The sequence below is a fragment of the Trichosurus vulpecula genome, chromosome 1 (assembly GCF_011100635.1).
Source record: "Trichosurus vulpecula isolate mTriVul1 chromosome 1, mTriVul1.pri, whole genome shotgun sequence".
Taxonomy (NCBI): Eukaryota; Metazoa; Chordata; class Mammalia; order Diprotodontia; family Phalangeridae; genus Trichosurus; species Trichosurus vulpecula.
Genome location: NC_050573.1, coordinates 450,441,532 through 450,460,327, shown reverse-complemented (window position 1 = coordinate 450,460,327; position 18,796 = coordinate 450,441,532). Strand labels below are relative to the sequence as shown.

At 35.6% G+C, this 18,796-nt stretch overlaps 1 protein-coding gene across 1 annotated transcript in view; it reads left to right on the top strand.

The window, feature by feature from the left end:
* TMEM167A (transmembrane protein 167A) overlaps positions 1 to 18,469 on the top strand; it is a 37,823-nt gene extending 19,354 nt beyond the window's left edge. The window contains exons 2-4 of the mRNA XM_036765929.1: positions 1,666 to 1,775; positions 12,087 to 12,121; positions 16,631 to 18,469. Coding sequence (XP_036621824.1) covers positions 1,666 to 1,775; positions 12,087 to 12,121; positions 16,631 to 16,701 — 216 coding nt within the window. The 3' untranslated portion in view covers positions 16,702 to 18,469. The remainder of the gene's footprint in view (positions 1 to 1,665; positions 1,776 to 12,086; positions 12,122 to 16,630) is intronic.
* Positions 18,470 to 18,796: the final 327 nt, after the last annotated feature.

The following is an 18,796-nucleotide window of genomic DNA, read 5'->3' as shown; positions in this document are numbered from 1 at the left end:
CTGATTCAGTGAGCTGCGGCAGTAACGAGACTTCTCAACCCACAAACACCAAAGACTGCTGAGAAGGTTAGTGGGAAAAGCTGCGGGAGTGGAAGAAGTTCGCAGTTCGGCTTCCAGCCCCGGGGGCAGCGGAGGTGGGGCAGCTACGGCTGCTGCTGCTTCCGGCTCCAGGCCCACCTGGTGGGAGGAATTAAGTGGCGGATCAGAGCAGGGGTGCACAGCCTGCCGAAGATCTGAGCCCAGTTCGGGTTGGGGGTCCTTGGGGAAGGAGCAGTGCTGGTGCGGCAGAGCTGGCACCTCCCCCCCAAACGTGGAACATAGAACTCTGTGGTCTACAAGCAGTCATACCCCACTGAAAAACTCAAAGGTCAAGTTAGTTGGCTGGGATTATGGCCAGGCAGCGAAAACGCACCGAGATTCAGTCTCAGACTCTGCATTCTTTCTTTGCTGACAAAGAAGACCAAAACATACAGACAGAAGAAATTAATAAAGTCAAAGAGCCTACAACAGAAACCTCCAAGAAAAACATGAACTGGTCCCAGGCCATGGAAGAGCTCAAAAAGGATTTGGAAAAGCAAGTTAGAGAAGTAGAGGAAAAATTGGGAGGAGAAATGAGAAGGATGCGAGAAAACCATGAAAAACAGGTCAATGACTTGCTAAAGGAGACCCAAAAAAATACTGAAAAATACACTGAAGAAAACAACACCTTAAAAAACAGATTAACTCAAATGACAAAAGAGCTCCAAAAAGCCAATGAGGAGAAGAATGCCTTGAAAGGCAGAATTAGCCAAATGGAAAAGGAGGTCCAAAAGACCACTGAAGAAAATACTACTTTAAAAATTAGATTGGAGCAAGTGGAAGCTAGTGACTTTATGAGAAACCAGGATATTATAAAACAGAACCAAAGGAATGAAAAAATGGAAGACAATGTGAAATATCTCCTTGGGAAAACCACTGACCTGGAAAATAGATCCAGGAGAGAGAATTTAAAAATAATTGGACTACCTGAAAGCCATGATCAAAAAAAGAGCCTAGATATCATCTTTCAAGAAATTATGAAGGAGAACTGCCCTGATATTCTAGAGCCACAGGGCAAAATAGAAATTGAAAGGATATACAAGACATAATCTGTTCATTTATCACACTAATTTCTAAAAAATTAATTTGATATCTTTTCACCCTTAAAAATCAAAAGGAAAATATCACCCCTACACAGAAATTTAACCACCTCCAAATAAAGCCTCATAACCTTAAAACATTGGTACCATTAATATATTAAAATCTCTGTACTCTACAACTCAGTGTAAAATTTGGCAATCAAGGCAGCTTCTTAGTTTGTGTTCTAGAGAAACAGATGGTTTCTTTAAGTTGCCATTCATTATTTCATAGGATTATAAATAGAGTTGGAAGGCCATCAGGTCCAGCCCCCTCGTTTTACAGACAAGGAAGCTGAGTCTGGCAGAGGTCAAGTGACTTGCCCAGGGTTACACAGCAGATAAGTGTCTGAGGCAGGATTGGAACCAGGTCTTCCTGATTCCAAGGTCAGCATTCGTCTCTTCTTTGATATGCAATATATCAGAAGAAGAAATTAAATTTTTTAAAGGTATCAAAATATGCTGTTACTATGAAATTGAAATTAATTTTTCTTTTTTCTGTTTTTTCTAGTCTGCCATTTTCAACTTTCAGAGCCTGCTGACAGTAATCTTGCTGCTTATATGTACCTGTGCATATATCCGATCCTTGGCTCCTAGCATCTTGGACAAAAATAAAACTGGGTATGTTGCTGGTATCTTAATGTTCTAATTAATTCTTTCGTGCACATCATCTGGCAATTAGTAAATTAAAATTTCATATATATACTATGAAATTTGCTTACTCTGTGTAAATTGGTTTAATTATTCTCCTTTACAGTTTCTTCCACTTTTAAAATAAAGTGGAGTTTTACATTTATGAGTACTTTATGAAATTAAAAGATGGATTTGACAGGTGACCTTGAAGTGTTATACTAAAAGTGTATATCATAAGAAGCCTATTAAAATCTTTCCTTTGGATTACTGATTTAATTTATGACTTCAAAAGATACTCTTTGGCATTAGCTCTTATGGAATCATCAAAAATATGAATAAGGTTTAAATCATTTCCATTTGGGGAGCATATTTCACAGATTGTACATTACTGAGTATATTTATAGTGCCTATAAATAAAAATAATAAATTTTGCCACTATAAGATCATTCTTTGTACTATAGTTTCTCCATGTCTGTACCTAAAATAATTATCTTTTAAGAATTTTATTTGTATTACTTAAAACAATGATGAAAATTAACTATTGCATATGCTGTATCTTTTTTAATTTATATTTTCATATCCTATATGAAAAAAGGAAAGCAGCATGCTGAAAACAGTTTATTGCATTCATTACCAGGTCCACTTTCATTTGTTCATTTTTCACCCATTTTAAAAAATAACCTACTATGTGCAAGGCACTATATTAGACCCTGGAGAAAATGCTAAGACATATTAAATCATATAAACTTCAATAATGTATAATAACCTACACTATTAAATATAATAAGTATACAATAAGTAACAATTTGAGAATCTTAAAGTGCTGTCTGAGGTCTAAAAAATTAATTCGAGCACTCGAGTTCAAATCATGCCTATTCTACTTACTACTTCTTGTGTATCTGAAAAATGAATGACTTAGACTGGTAGGTCTGTAAAGTTCCTCCCCTATAAAAACTGTAATACAGTGAAGGAAAGATAATCTTTAACTGCAGAATATCAGGAAGACTTGTTGAAAGAAGTGTTTTTTGAACTGAGCCTTTGAATAGGATATCAAAAAAGGACACTGCAGATATGATCAAATGCAGAAAGGTAGGAAAGTCCTGTATTGTGCTAAGAAGGATGAGTGGTTAGCATAGCTGTAGCATGTAGTCCACAAGGAAAGGAGCAGTGCAGGATGGGGCTGGAAAAATGTCCTCTAAGCTAAAAAGTTAGGACTTTTATTTGATAGAGTATAGGAAGCCATTTAAGACTTGAACAGAGGAGTACCATGGACAGAACTGAGTGTACCGAATATTAAACAACAGTGTGAACTTTGGGTTGAACCAAGAGTTTGATATAAAGAGCCAATTAGAAGGCTGACAGCAGTCCGTGGAGTTAGTGAGGAGGACCTTATACAGCTGTGCCCATAGGAATAGAAAGGAAGGCACAGAATCAAGAGAGATGAGATTGAAGAATTATATGATAGTGCTTGGTGACGGATATGTGGGAGAAGGAAGAGTCAAAGACATCATTTCAGTGATCAGTGTATGTATAATGTGCAGAAAGCTGAAGATACATTTTTACACACTAAAATTTTTCTCACAATATTTAACCAAGAAACCGTATTACTACTATTGGGATTGAAGAATTTCAGTTGACTATACTGAAAGTGACCTTATGGATTTTAGAGTCCTGAGGATATGACAATATGGCTTTTCTTCCTTCTTAAAGTTTTCTTTGAGTATTCCTGATCTCATCTGTCTGCAAACTCCCACTTCTATGTAGCACTTAGGCATAGTTTATACCTAGTCCAAGTGAAATGGTACAAGAGATGCAGGATTCTTGGCTCAGTAAGAAGGCAGATGAAATTCAGTTTTACACAGATAGTAACAATCTAAAGAGCTTTTATGATGCCCTAAAGGCTATTTATGGACCAAAGACATGGTGTATCTCAGCTACTCAGTGCTGATGGAGCCACATTTATTAATGATAAGGACATGACCCTGGAGACATAGTGTTCTGGGTCTTTTTATTCCTCCCAGCTTGAAACTACAATGTCCACTCACATGTCCAGTCTCACTACTAATCAGCTTGAGAGCTTTGACCTGCTGTCTTTCTTACTTGGGCCACTTCACCCTTCCACAGCCAACCTGCTGGTCCCTCTGCTCCTGGAGCCTCACCATATTAATGCTCAATCTAGTGCAGACACCCAGTCAACTTAGTCCACTGCAACTCAAAACTTCTGAGCTCAAGTGATCTTCCAGCTTCAACCTTCTCAGTAGCAAGGATGATAGGCATGTACCACAACCAACAGTGCAGTGAATTCTTAACAAAACAAAGGATAAAGGTAATTACAAAAGGTAAACTAGATCATTTTGATTATAAGAAATTGAAGGGCTTTTGCATGAGAATAATTAATGGAATTAGAATACAGAAGGAAGCTTGACTTATGGGAAAATTTTATGTCAAATAACTTTTAAGGATCTAATATCCAAGATACATAGACAACTAACAATAATATAAAGTATTCCCAAAGTCCTAACTATTAAAGATTTAAGCTATTAAGGCTTAAAATTATACTAATGCTAAGAATACTAAGACTTTTGGGTGACCTTGTATATAATACCACAAACATTTTCCCAGTAAATAAGTGATCAAAGGATAAGAAAAAACAGTTCTCAAGAAAAGAGTTACAAAATATTTAACAACTATATGAGAGAAGACCTCCCCTTCCCCCCAATCACTAATAAAATCCACATTTTTAAAAAATTGAACTTTTCCCTCACGTTCTACAAAATTCACAGGTGACAAAAAAATGAGAATAGTCAATATTGGAAAGGCTGTGAAGACAAGGACATTAATGCACTCTTAGTAGAGCTATGAATTGTTCCGAACATTCTGGAAAACAATATGGAATTATACAAGGAGAATGACTAAAATTTCTTTACCATTTGACACGATAATTCCACTGCTAGACCCCAATGAATGAAAAAGCATGTGTTAAGCACTTACTGTGTGCTAGAAAATAAGAACTGGGATACAAATATAAGCAAGTAGGACAGTCCAAAAACTTATAATCTAATACAGGAAGACAACAACAAAGGAGGAAGGCAGCAATGGGCTGGTTCCTGGCTGGACAAAGCAAAATCAAGCATTTACCTATAAGAGCCCAGGGGACTCTTGGGACAGAATCTTAAGTTCTGGTGGAAAGGGTATGAAGAGGTTTGCCAAAGTGCAAATGACATTCAGAATTAATAGAGAATAAGAAGGGAAACTATCAACTAGGGAAAACATTTCATAGCAAATATCTGTTTTAAGGTTCCGTTATCCAAGAAAATATGAGACCAAAGAGATGTGTGATCAGAATAAATGATCATTCAATAAGTGGTCAAAGGATAAGACCAAACTCAGAAGAAGAAATAACTAGGAAGGGATGTGGTGGCCTGCCTCTGGGCAAGATAAGGCCAGAGTTCACCTCACAACCTTTAGCCCCAGACACACAGTTGAGGTTCCAGAGCATGATCAGAGTGCAGCAGGTATGATTTGGAAATGGCTAAGAAACAGAAGTCAGTGACAAAAAGAAAGGCCCTGACATATACTAAAACGTTTATAGCAGCATGTATAGTTTCAAAGAGCTGGAAAAAAGTAAATGTGTGTCAATTAGGATATTAAACAATTATATTACATGACTGTAATGGATTATTACTATGCTATAAGAAATGATGGGAGAAAAAAATATGATGGATATGGTAACTAGGTGGTACCATAGTGCCCAAAGCACTAGCACTAGTGTCAGGAAGACTTGCATTGAAGCCTGGCCTCTAATGCTACCTGTGTGACCCTGGGCAAGTCACGTAGCCTCTATTTGCCTCAGTTTCTTCATCTCCAAGAGTTGTTGTGATGATCAAATGAGATAGTAATTGTAAAGCATGTAGCACAGTGCCTGGCATATAGGAAGCGCTATATAAATTTTAGTTATTATTATATGATGATTACATAGATCAAGTAGAGGTGGAAAGGCTGTGTGTGCACATGACTCACAAAAATTTAAATGTAAAGAACAAAAATGACAGGAATTGAAATTGAATACCATGAAATTATAGTGATGAAATCTGGTTCCAAAGAAGAAAAATGAGATGACGTTTCTTTGCAGAGAGAGGGGATTATGGGTCTGAAACAGTGCTTATAGTGTCAGATTTTATCAACATATTGGTTGGTTAGCTTTTACTGAACTTATCTTTCTCTTTTTTTTACTACTAAAAGAACTATTCCTTATGGCTCTTTTGGTAGAGTGGGGGAGTTTGTAGAATGAAGGGTACAATGGGAAACATATGTGATGTACAAAGGATACAAATTTTTAAAAAATGGTCTTTCATTTCCAGGAGAAGTTTAGAGTCATTAAGTGAGGTTTGCAGTTACCCAAAGGTAATCAGTCCAGTTCACTTTCCTGCTCCACTTTAATTCTGGACCAAACCTCTTATCCCTTTATGCCATTTCTCCCAGATATACATACTGATAGACAAGCTCTTTGGGTTCTCCATTCATCTTCATGTCATCTGGACAGGGCACATTGTCCATTTACTTATTCTTTTTGTATGAATGGTCAGGCCAACCTCCTTTCAATGTTTACAGATCTCTTCTAGGAGAATTTGCAATGTCATGCAATAATAACAACAAAAAATAACCTTGGCCAATGGTCACCAATCCTAAGCATCAGGCCAGACAGGGAGATGTATCTTTCCATTGTGATGGAGGAAATCCAGCACAGGGTTTAAGTTGAAGGATGATGTCCTATGGATTTTGAGGTCCTCCAGATGCTTTTCTTTACAAAGGCTACTAAGCTAGTTGCATTGAGCCCTGGAACATTAATGGACTCTGAACACAGAAATTACTCTGGGTGTATATATCACTGATTATGATTCATATCAGCATATTACATTCCTTATATGAAGCCACTTTGTTTTTTTGAATCACAACTCTTTTCAACTATAATAGAACTCCCCTCCTGCAAAGCATACATTTTTAGATGACATTTGGTTATTTAAAAAGATTTTATTAATACCTTTTATCCTTAACCACAGTTATTTCACATACCCCTCCAGATTGAACAGTTAAGCAAAAGTTCCAATTTAATGCCTGCATCTGATAGTGCAGACAATATTCCACCTTAGTAGTCCCCTGCCTCTGTGCCATGAACATGTTTCAGTATCTCTTGTCTTTAACTTTCATTGGCTTTTCATTTACTTGGAGTTGGAAATCCTTTTAGTGATTCTCTTTCATTTACTTTGTTATAATCTTTGTGCATGTTGTTTTTAAGAGCCTATTGTCCACACAGTTAATTTCTTTAAAAGTTTTCATCTTGTATCCTTATTTACATACCTTAAGGTTCCATTTTATTTTGTCCTATACATAACATAATATGAATAGGTGTACTTTGGTTAGGAGAATAAATTTGTTTTCATGTCTCTGTTTTCTCTGAAAGTTGCCTGCTTTCTGAGAATCATATGGTATTGAACATTCTTTAACTGCAAAGAGTATTCCATGCTCAAGTGCAATATCTAGACAGATTGGAGAAAATGAGTTCTGGTGACTTCATGTTTTTAGTTACTTCACTGCTCAAAATAACACCTCTTTTCCATTGCAAATATGATGCGAAGGTACAAAATAGTAAAAAAAAATAATATTTCATCTTCTGTTTCCTTTTTCCATAGCATAAATATGATAGTATTATCAGCCATAAAAAAACATTAGTACAAAGCCATAGTTACCCAACTGATTGGTACTGTTTTTCATCTGCTGTCTTGATATTCTTGTTTTTGAGACAGTACAGAAATATGCCTTAGAAAGGAAGTATAAACAATGGACTGTTTGGGAGTTGCTAAGCCAACAAATTGTAATCCACCGAAGGTTCTTTTTAGATCTTAAAAGATTCTCCTCACCTATACCCCCTCCTCCCAACTCACAAAGAGTCTCTTTTAAGGGAGGGAAGGGAGGTTGGGAATGGGGGAGGTGTCTACACTAGTGAAATTATGGATCTTTGGAAGTAAAGGAGAGTGAAATGATAGTAGGTGGTTAATATTTGTTGAAATGAAACGCATTGAGTAAAGGCTATGGTTTAACACAGTTTTTGAAAGTACAACTTTCAGTAGCTGATGAACACTATTAAATTTCATGTGTGATGAACAAAAATAATGGTGGCCCTTCTCTTCAAATCCTGCCCATCTGCATGTACCCTTGATCCTATCCCCTCCCATTTTCTGCATCAGATTTCCCCCTTAGTTATCTCTTCTTTCTCTAATATCCATTCTCTTCCTCTCTTCTGGCTCCAAACAAGCTCACATCTCCCTGCTGCCTAAAAACCCTCAAGTTGTCATCCTGTAAGTGGCTATAGGGCAGTTGTATGACTCTGGGCAAGTCATGTAACCTCTCTTTATTTCAGTTTCCTCAACTATAAAATGAGGGTGATAATAACACCTCCCTCACAGGATTATTGTGAGGATCAAATGAGATCATTGTAAAATGCGTAGCACAGTGCCAGGCGTAATAGTAGGCTTTTAATAATGCTTGTTCCCTTCCCACTTCCCCTAGATCTTTATCCTATCTCAACCAAACTCTTAGAAAAATCTGTCTATAATCATTGCCTCCACTTCTTCCCTTCTCAGTCATTTCTTAACCCTTTGCAATCTGACTTTTGATGTTATCACTCAAATGAAACTGCTCTCTCCAAAGTTGCCTTGATTTTTTTAATTGCCAAGTCTGAAGGCCTTTTCTCAGTCTTCACCCTTCTTGACCTCTCTGCACATGTGATACTATTGATCATCCTCTTCTAGATATTTTATTCTCTCTGGGTTCTTGTGACCCTGTTCTCTCTTTTTTTATCTCCTGTACATCTGACAGGTCCATCTTCAGTGTTTTATTGAATAGCAATTCATGTCTCCCTGTAGCTGCAAGGTTCCCTAAGAGAGAAACAGGAGGCCCAAGTGTTAAGCAAGTCAAACAGCTACTATCACCTTTACCAGAGGTAACCAACATGCAGCCCTGTGCCCCAGCCAGATTAAAATGTAATTGGGAAATACTTGACAAAGAACAAAAATACAGCACAACCTAGATAATGTTTATGCGTGATTTTCTAAGTTAATATGTGGCCTACGGGAATCCTTTTGTGTAGTCTGGTGGCTCCTGTTTCTTTTTGACACCATTGACAATGACCACCACTTCCCCACAAACTCCATGGAAACCGAGAGCAGTGGAATAGCAATGCCTCACAAGTCAGCTCTGCCTCCAGCCTAACCCCTGCAACCGTCATTGAAGGGAACATTCATAGTGAAGCAGGGGCCCACCTTCCTCACTAACAACAACAGCAACAACTGGTGACTAATCTCCCTCAGTGGGAAGACAAGCCCCCAGAGCAACATCCCTGATTCTAGCTCAGGCCCCAAAACCATCATCCTGGGAAGCAACTAGAGGTACCAAAGACCTGGGGGAAAATAGTCCTTGGCACTGCCATGGTTCAGCATTTAGAAATGGGTGTTATTTTATCAATGGAAATGACATTAAACAAAATGCGTTACCACACACTTTGATTCTTGTACCCGAAAGACTATGAGACTTTTACATCTGATTTGCCACTAAAACCTTCTAAATGTATTGTTTCCCCCCGTTAGAATGTGAGCTCCTTGACAGCAAGAACTGATTCCCCTTTTCTGTTTGTATCCCAGTACTTAGAACAGCGCTTTGCACATAGTAGAGGCACTTAATAAATGCTTTTTTCATTCATTCATTCCTGTACCGTTTTCTTTTTTTGTATTTTCAGGGACCACATCAGCTCTCATGGGTTCAATTACCATCCCTATGCTGACTGCTATATTTATTTATCCAGTCTCTCCTGGTCACTACTCTCATATTACCAACTAACAGTTGGATGTGTCAGAATCTCCCAAAAGCTAATCCCTCTTCCAAACTTCCTTTTTCTGTTGAGGGCACCACTTCCAGTCAGCTTTGGTGTCATCCTCGAGTCTTCATTCTCACTGCTCTTAAAAATCAGAAACCAAATGTTGCTGTTTCCATTTCCATAGCCTCCCTTACATCAGTCCCCTTTTCTGTGCTCACACACTTTCATAATGGAGCCTCTCCTTTCTTAGAATATCAATTCCATGTAATTTTGAAAGTTATTTTCTTGAAGGGTAAGCATGATTTTGTCTTATTGTTATCTCTGGGATTAACTATGATCTGGATTAAGCCCTTCATAACCTGGCCTCGGCCTGCTTTCCCAGCTTTATTACACATTACTTTTCTTCATGTATACCGTGGTCCAGCCATCCTTACCATCTACAACCCTCTATCTCCCATCTCCATGCTTTTTAACCAAAAGGAAGTAAAGTAAATGTTACATTTCAAAATTTAAACCAAAACACAAAGAAAGAAAGCCTTGGCAGTCCTCTCTCCCTGTAATGCTCTCATGGCTCACTTGGACTTCTTAGAATCTCTAGTTTCCTTCAAAGTTCAATTCAGGTACCACCTTCTACATGAAACCTTTCTTGGCTTCTCCCTGCCACCTTTAGATTCTAGTGCCTTTTCCCAAAAATTACTTTGTGTTTGTTATAAATATGTCCTTTAATATACATGTTTTTCAAGAGGCTTTCACTTTTGCTTGCATCTCTTGCCTAGTCTCCATTAAAAAAATCTATCCTTAGTTTTATAGTTAAAACCACACTTTATATTTAATAAAGTCTATAATAACACAGCTGGCTATTTCCTTAAAGTATCTAGACTCTTTAGAGACGGTATGTTGAAATTTGTTTTTATACATTTTGCATTATTTGCTATTTCTCATTAATTTTTTGGTTTAATATAAATTGGCAATTACAAAAATAAGCCAAGGAATACATTTATATAAACATTCCAAACCCAGATTTACTAAGAATGAAGTTCAAGATGATTCTGAGTGATTGTCATGTACCATGAAGCTTATACTTCTTCATCCCACTAATAAAATGGTTCTTAACTTGTCAGTGTCAACCCATTCAATATCAGTTTGCTCTTATATTTTGGCCCAATGTATTTCCTCTAAATTTATGTTTTCAGGAAAAGGTGAGGGGATTGCATAGGGTTTTATTGAGGTAATGGTTCACTGTAATTCATTTACCATCTATCTGTTTACTCAAGAATGATTGATATGCTTTTCTCAAGTGCCTAACAAAATAAAAAATCAAATCGTGCTCCAAAGTAAAACACTAAATTTCCTGTTCCAATATGTATTCAGGTATTTATTTGTATATAAAAATACAGGGGACTTATCCTAATTTTTCATATTTCAAAAATGCTTTATGTTTTCTGGAAGCACAGATAGCCTGAGGGACAAAAGGACCAGGCTTGGAATAGAAAGGCCTGGTGTTGGAGTCCAGCCTCTGACACAGAAACCAGCTAAGAAATGCTGGGCAATTCACTTAACATGTAGGTCCCTTAAGCAGTTCTTCAAGACTCCCAAGTAATGGATCTAAATCACTGTGAAGCCTAAAGCACCGTATAAATGTGAAGGGTTAGGAAGAGGGGGGGGCCGGTATTCTGGTTTTGCTGCTACTATTACTGTTATTTTCAAAAAGTAAAGTCACAAGTCTTTACCAAATAACTAAATTCTGTGTGTATTTTAATAAATGCCATCACTTAATTCACATGCAACTTTTCCCCTCAAATAGAAAATTTCTGATTGCATAGAAATTAAAAGAAAGTGTTAGTAAATAACTGTTTTGCTGCATATAAATGTGTTAATGGGTTTAGGAATAAGGAGACAATTAGCAACATTGGGAAGAAAGTGTCTTTGGTATGCAAATAGTGGAATTAGAGTTCATGTTTGCAGAGGAATTAAATAGCACTACATTCTACAAAATTAATTTATTATTGTTAAAATGTCAACTCCCATTTTTTTTATAATTTTTTAAAATCTAAGAAATTATGGTTTTCTCAATTGATTTTCATTTAAATTAGGATATAAATTTTCTGTTTCAAAGTGTGCAGGGTATTTGAAGCTAATTGACTCAGTCTTTGTGTGTGGTAACCTTTCTAAAAATTTCTCCACTCAACTACATTAATTTGCCTTGAAGTTGACCCTTTGCGCACGGATTATTTATATCAAATGGTATACTGGCTTCATGTGAAAATGGAGAATGAATAAATTTAAGATTCAAATGAAGGTAGCCAGCGGGGAAAGGCCAGCTCCTAATGAATTCAATCACACCAATATGGAAAAAACTAACTTGTGGGAATAGTTTACCATTACCAGTATTCACTTGCCACTTTTTTTCCCCTTTTTATTCTATACAGACTGTTGGGTATATTTTGGAAGTGTGCCAGAATTGGTAAGTGTCTCTTTTGTTTCCCACCAATCCTTCAGCTAGAAGTTATTCATCAGCTTTTTTATATTATATATACACAAGAATCAACTTTAAAAGTACAGTCTTCCCAGTTTGGTGCTTTTCTGTAAGTTTGCAAATATCTACAGTTTTTTCTTGATTGGCATTTAAAACTATGCTATGTAGAATACTATGTAACATTTCATTAATGAAGTTGGTTGATCTCATCTTTTCCAACTCACCTATCTGATACTATGAAGTTAGTGAGAGCAAGATTCAGGCATTTATAGTTTATTATTTTTCTATAATTTATTTCATACTACATACTATTTTGAATTATATATATTCTTGTTATGGTTAGGGAGTATTGGTTTTCTGTTATTCCACAATGAAAAATTATGGGGGACAAATAGCAAACTTTCAATAGTATATTAACTAAATCTCATGTTTTCATAGAGTAGCTATTTCTCATTGACTGTGGACAAGGCTCTTTTTTAGTTTCTTAAATGGGGTTTAATAGAGTCTTTAAAGTTCACAAATTTAGATTATTTTTTCAAGAGATAGAAAATACATTGTTTCATTGAAAATGGTGATCAGTTGCTATAATTTATGCATTGTTTTTTGAAGTGTGATTGTACTGTTTAGGCTAAGTACTAATACTATTGACTTGCTGAACTTGTCTTTTAATCATTTAAAGAAAACAAAATTTCTACATTTTATAACCATAAGAAATAAATTCAGAAATGTCCGTTGTATTTATATATAGCTTCATTTATATTTTTCTTTCCTAAAAGTCACTGATACTCTTACCATAATTTTTTCCTTTTCCTTTAACCTAAACTTAGGATAAAAAAAAAAAAAGCTTAACTGCAACCTGAATTCACATGCAAGCTTTGAACTGTAGCTTTAAAAGTATATTGTAGAGTCAACAAGGTATTCCCCTCACTTAAAATGGCACAATTTTGATTGTGTCTAACTTTGGTTCCCAACTTAGAACATGTAGAACACTCAGAGACAATTGAGATGAGGACAAATAATGGAGAGGTTGAAAATTTAAAATTAAAAAAGTTTTAAAACCTATCAGGAAATGTTAAAATTTAAAGAGCCTTAGAAAAGAAGCTTAAAGTTGACATATATTTGAAGACGGGTATGATATGAAAGATGATAACCAACTGCTTATTCTTAAAGATTGAAAATTGAATGGCAATTTACATTTTTCGGTGTCCACAGTTTTTCTTAGACTAACTAAAAAAAGTCACTGAGTGTAACCAAAAGGGAAGATAAAGTCAGAACAATGATAAGAAATATTCTCAATCACTGGTTATAGCTTTGAAAGCCAAAGTTTACTGACAGCAAAGCCAAGAAGGTGAAAAGAAAAACAGAGAAGGATGAAGATGAACAGTGTCTCCAAACACACCTTAGGATGGGAGAGAGAAAAGCAGCTGGAGCAGAGTAGCAACCTAGGTGCATTCTCTGTAAGGGCAAGGAGCCATAAATATCCTAGTTGCCTCTAATGACAGTATCAGTACAGATAGTACTTAATAATCGTTCTTAATAATGATCTCGGTTACCAAGAAAATGCTAAATTGTGGTCAATATATTCTGTTTACAGAGTCAGAAAGTTATATTGATACTTTTCTGTTAGTTATGCCAGTTGTTTAGTTATGTCAGTTGTTTCTCTATAAACCTCTCCCTTCCCTGCCCTGTTAGAAATCTTCCTTCTTAAAAAAAAAAAAACAGTTGAACAAAACCAGCCCCTCAGTTCTGTATCTGACAGCATATAGTATTCCTCATCTGCTGTCTGAAACCAACATAGGTCATTTCATTTGTGTCAAACTGCTTTTTAGTAACTTTGCCATTCAATTTTATTGATTGCTTATATCCTTCCTCTGGTTTTGCTTTATATACGTTGCACCAATTCATGCAGGTCCTCCCATTTTTCTCTTAATTTCTCATATACATTGTTTGTTGCAGCATAATAATAATCCATTGCTTTCTTATGTTGCCATTTGTTCAGTCATTCTCTTGTTGAAAGCCTGCTGATTTCCAGGTATTTTCTACCACACAAAGTTCTGCCTAGAATCTTTTGCTATTTGTCGGACATTTTTTCCTGTCATTGACCTGAAAAGGTTTTTTGAGTTCCATTAGAATATAAGATCTTTGTAGATAGGGATACTACTGCATTTTCTTTGTATTCCCCAGTGCTTAGCAAAGTGCTTGGCACACAGTAAGCACTTATCTTCATATCCTTTTTAGCTGTGGAGAGTTGGTGTGGTATAGTGAAAAGTAAACTGTATTTGCTGTATGAAGACCAGGATTTGAATTCCAACTCGGTCCAATAGCCATGTGAGAGCATCATAAAATCACCCAACCTTTTTGTAACTCAGAAATATCATCTGTAGAATGGGTGTAATAAAATTGCAGTCTTAAAAGATAGAAAGAGGAAAGTACTTGATAAATGTTAAAAGTGTAACACCATAATGTGAAATATTAACTTTCTTCTTCTCTTGGACTTCACTTAACATTTGGCACTGTGGAATTAAACAGTTTGTAATTTTAACAAAATGGTTTAGAAATAGCAATACCAAAACATTGTTTCCTCAACCACATGTCTTCTTCTCTACACTCAGAATATATGCACAAGCAAGGAAACTTTTAAATGAGAGAATGCACAGTCCAGATCATCTCCTCATCTTACACATCACATTACAACAACTGTTTTACATTCACTTTGCACAGACCTAAAATCAGACAAGTGGTAACATGCTAACCAAGTTCAGCTAAAAGATGTTTAACTCTACCACATGGCAGTCTCTTTTAAGAAAATTAAGAGCAGAAAAATAAAACCCATATGTAAATTATAATGTTCAGAATTGGAGGAGGAGGAGGAAAAGAACTTCCTCAAAAATTAATTTCCAACAGATGGAAAATTGCAGACAATATTAATTTCCTCAGATATTTGAGGTTTAATAAAACTTTGTACCAGATGACGACAGTATCTTGCCATAATGACAGAGTGTGACACTCTTCCTTTTGGGATCTGTTGCTAAAATCTGTTTGCATATGAATAGTAGGCTTATTTGGGGATCTTTTTGTTTTCCACTGCAAAATATTCCATGTTTCTGAAAACACTGGACCCACAGTATTTTTTAGGAGAAAGTTTTCAGTTAATCAGTACGATGGAAAACTTTGTGCTTTAATCAGTGGTCCTAGGCACAGGGGTGGGGATCCTGTGGCCTCGAGGCCACATGTGGCCTTTAGGGTCCTCAGGTGCAGCATTTTGACTGAATCCAAGTTTTACAGAACAAATCCTTTAATTAAGGCTTTTATAAGCCTCAAGGCCACAGGTTCCCTACCCTTTTAGAGGTAGGATCAGTTAAATAATGTCAAACTGAGGACATTTTCTTAGGCAGCAACCCACTCCTCCCTCTGCACTCAAAAAAACTTTTCTCAGTAGTATTTTGATTGATCAGAAACAAGAAATTTCTCTTGTGTTCTGTGAATGTTTACATTGAGCAGAAGTAAAGATGTTTGCTCAGTTCATAGTCTGGAGGAAGTAAAGTTTATTCAAGAAATTTTTGTGAATGGCCTAAGCGATGTAATAGAAATTGACAGGAATTATTATTTCTGAGATTGATTTTTGTGTTTTCATCTTTGAGCTTTTCTTCAAACCTATCTTACTAAAAATGTAGCTTAATTGACCACCTTCCTGCTTGCTTACTATCACCCATCTGCTTATATTTCTTATGGGAATAAGCACTCTACCAGGAAGTCATTCACATTTTAAAAATACTTTTACTAATATATTGATTTCTCCTTACATCTTAAAATTAAATTTTTCCTGGTATTGTTTAGATCACACAAATAGTTATATGATTCATTAAGCCTAATTTAATGGCTTCAGCTTTCTTGAGTTGAACCCTTTGCTCTCCGTTTCAGTAATTTGTGCCTCTTCTTCCTAGACATCAAGAATTATATAACACAGATTATGAACTTTCAGGGTTTTCTATGTTTAAAAACAAAAACATATACAGTAAGAAGTAATTCTAGTAAGTTTAAAAATAAAGATAAAATTGTTGTAAGGCAGTTCATACTTGATTACATAGCATTTGTGTATATGTAATGGCCGAATTCTGCCTCTGACATTTATTATGTGTGTAACCCTTAGTATTGAATTAACCCTTAGTCATTTAATCACTTTCAGTCTCAGTTTTTCTCATCCCTTCAAAAAGGTTATTAGCTTCTACTGCACAGGCTTGCAAGAAACAAATGAGATAACACATGTAAAACTCTTTGCAAACCTTAAAATTTTATACAAATACTAACTACTGTTTTAGGCCTCTGTTTTTTCATGTGCTTTATGCTTTACTTCTCCAGCCAGAAGGTATCTTCCACTTTTGTACTCCTTCCCTCATAGTGCCTGTTACAATTATGTGCCCGTGTTTAACACTCAATAAATGCCTGATGAATCAAAGAAAACAAATGGCTATTATTTCTTTTTTTTTTTCCCAACAGGTGAACGAAAGAGTCCTTATGTAGCAGTATGCTGCATAGTAATGGCTTTTAGCATCTTATTCATCCAGTAGCTGGAAAATCCCGGAATTTAATTGGTGTCAGATTTCTATAGATAAAGGACTTGCCTGCAGAAAACAATGGGAAGAGCGTTTATTGACCCTTTCAGCTGTGTACCTTGACTGAAAGACTCCTGGCTGCTGTTCTCAATTATATGTGTTAATGGACCAAGGTTGTTCTCTATAAATAACTAAGATGCAACTGTTAATACCAGGATGGATTGATACCTGCGTAATGAGCGACCTTATTTATAGTTCCGCCACTACGGTGGCATTCTGTGAATGTCGTTCTTTTTTGTCACCTGTTATCTACAGGAGGTGTGTCCATTGCATACAATAGAAAGCAAACTTGGTAAATGATTGCTCAAGTTACTTTCTATATGATTTGGGAAAAAAATTATATCCTTATATGAGAACATTTCTATAACGAACATTTTATTATTTGAGAAAAATGGTTGGATGTTATGCAAACATTCACAAAAATTGCATTTGTATCTAATAATGCTTTAAACATGTTTTCCCTGGCCAACTCAATTTGTACTGAGTTTTATCTGCAGATTACTATATTTTCCAACTTGATGAAGTCAGTCTGTACAGTACACATACAGAGAAATTGCTAAGATTGTATGTAAGGGTGTTACAAGAAAAGTATTGTTTTCAGATCCCATTACAAAAAGCATGAATTCTTATAGATTTTCTCAGTAGGGTATTTCCCCTTGAAATCTGGATCTAGATATGTCTTAAGCTTTTATTCAAATACTGGCTGCTAAGGAAAAAACATTTTAAAGATGAAGGGGACTAATTAGAACAATTGTGAAGTGATGGTTCCTATGTTTCATTGATTTGGATCTCAAGTCTTTAATAATGAAACAATTCTATTCATTGCCAGAAATTCAAAATGTTTTTTTAAAGACCTTGGAAATAGATCAGTTGATCCATACAAATTATCTTTTTTGACAACTTTGATCTGGTGATGTTTAGATGTCTAAAGGTATATAGCTGGTATATGCAGGTATTGAGCTATATCATATCCACTACTTTAATATTCTCTATTCTTAAAAATATTTGATACAAATCACCCTCAGATTGAACAAAAGAGTAACATCAGTAACTTTTAAAACAACAAACTATAAAAGTGTAATTTATGTACTCTGCGAGAATGCAGTTATTTTTATGGGTCTTTAAGAGGAAAGCAAAAGAGGAAATTTTCATGATTGGGTACACTTAAAATTTCTTTGTTTCAGCTGAAATTCAGTCAATTTCAAAGTAGAGTTCAAAACTTGTGAAACATTTAATTATCTTAAGTAGGTTCCTTGTGTTGGCAGGTTGTATACCAACTTAATAAAATTCTTGCTCAAATATTGGTGTGAACATGTATATAAATGGATTCATTGGGCATTAATTGCCCAGTTATTTGCTCTAGATCTGTACTGTGTGCCCAGTGAAATAATAAATCTCAAATCTGAGAAGGGCCATAGAAAGCATTTAAAGTACTTCCTTTCTTATTTATGACTTAAAAATTGGTGAGAATTGTATCAGAGTATTTCTACTAAATTAAAAGGTCCTCTGTAGAAAATCTTACTCACTTTTTTTCAGCCATTCTACTCAACAAAACATGAAAAGTTGTGTGGGTTTTTTCTTTCTTTTTTTTTTTTGATATATCCAGAAACAGCCTGAAAATTTCTCATTTATAGAATATTATTTTCTTTTGTTTTACATTTTTAAGTTCATTTTCAAGGGGAAAGGAAGTCATGGAAATAAAATCTTTTGTAAAAAAATTAAATATTGTCTAATCAATGTGATTGTGTTGTCAGCTATTCTCGATTCAGTGGGGAGGGGGTACATCATCTTAAGCCATGAATGCTAGGAAACATTTGAGGAAAGCTTATTACATAGGGCTTGGTTTTCGTATATTTTTTTTTTGGTGTTGGGGAGGGGAATTGCTTTTTTCATTTAAAGAAAAGATAAGTACTATAGTGGACTGTCAGTGTATTGATTTTTATTACATATTTGACACATTGGAGACTGGTTGAAAGTGATCTAATCTGCTTCAGATCAGGAATCAAGTTGAGATCCTTTTCTATTTACTGATACCTAATTGTAGCACTGG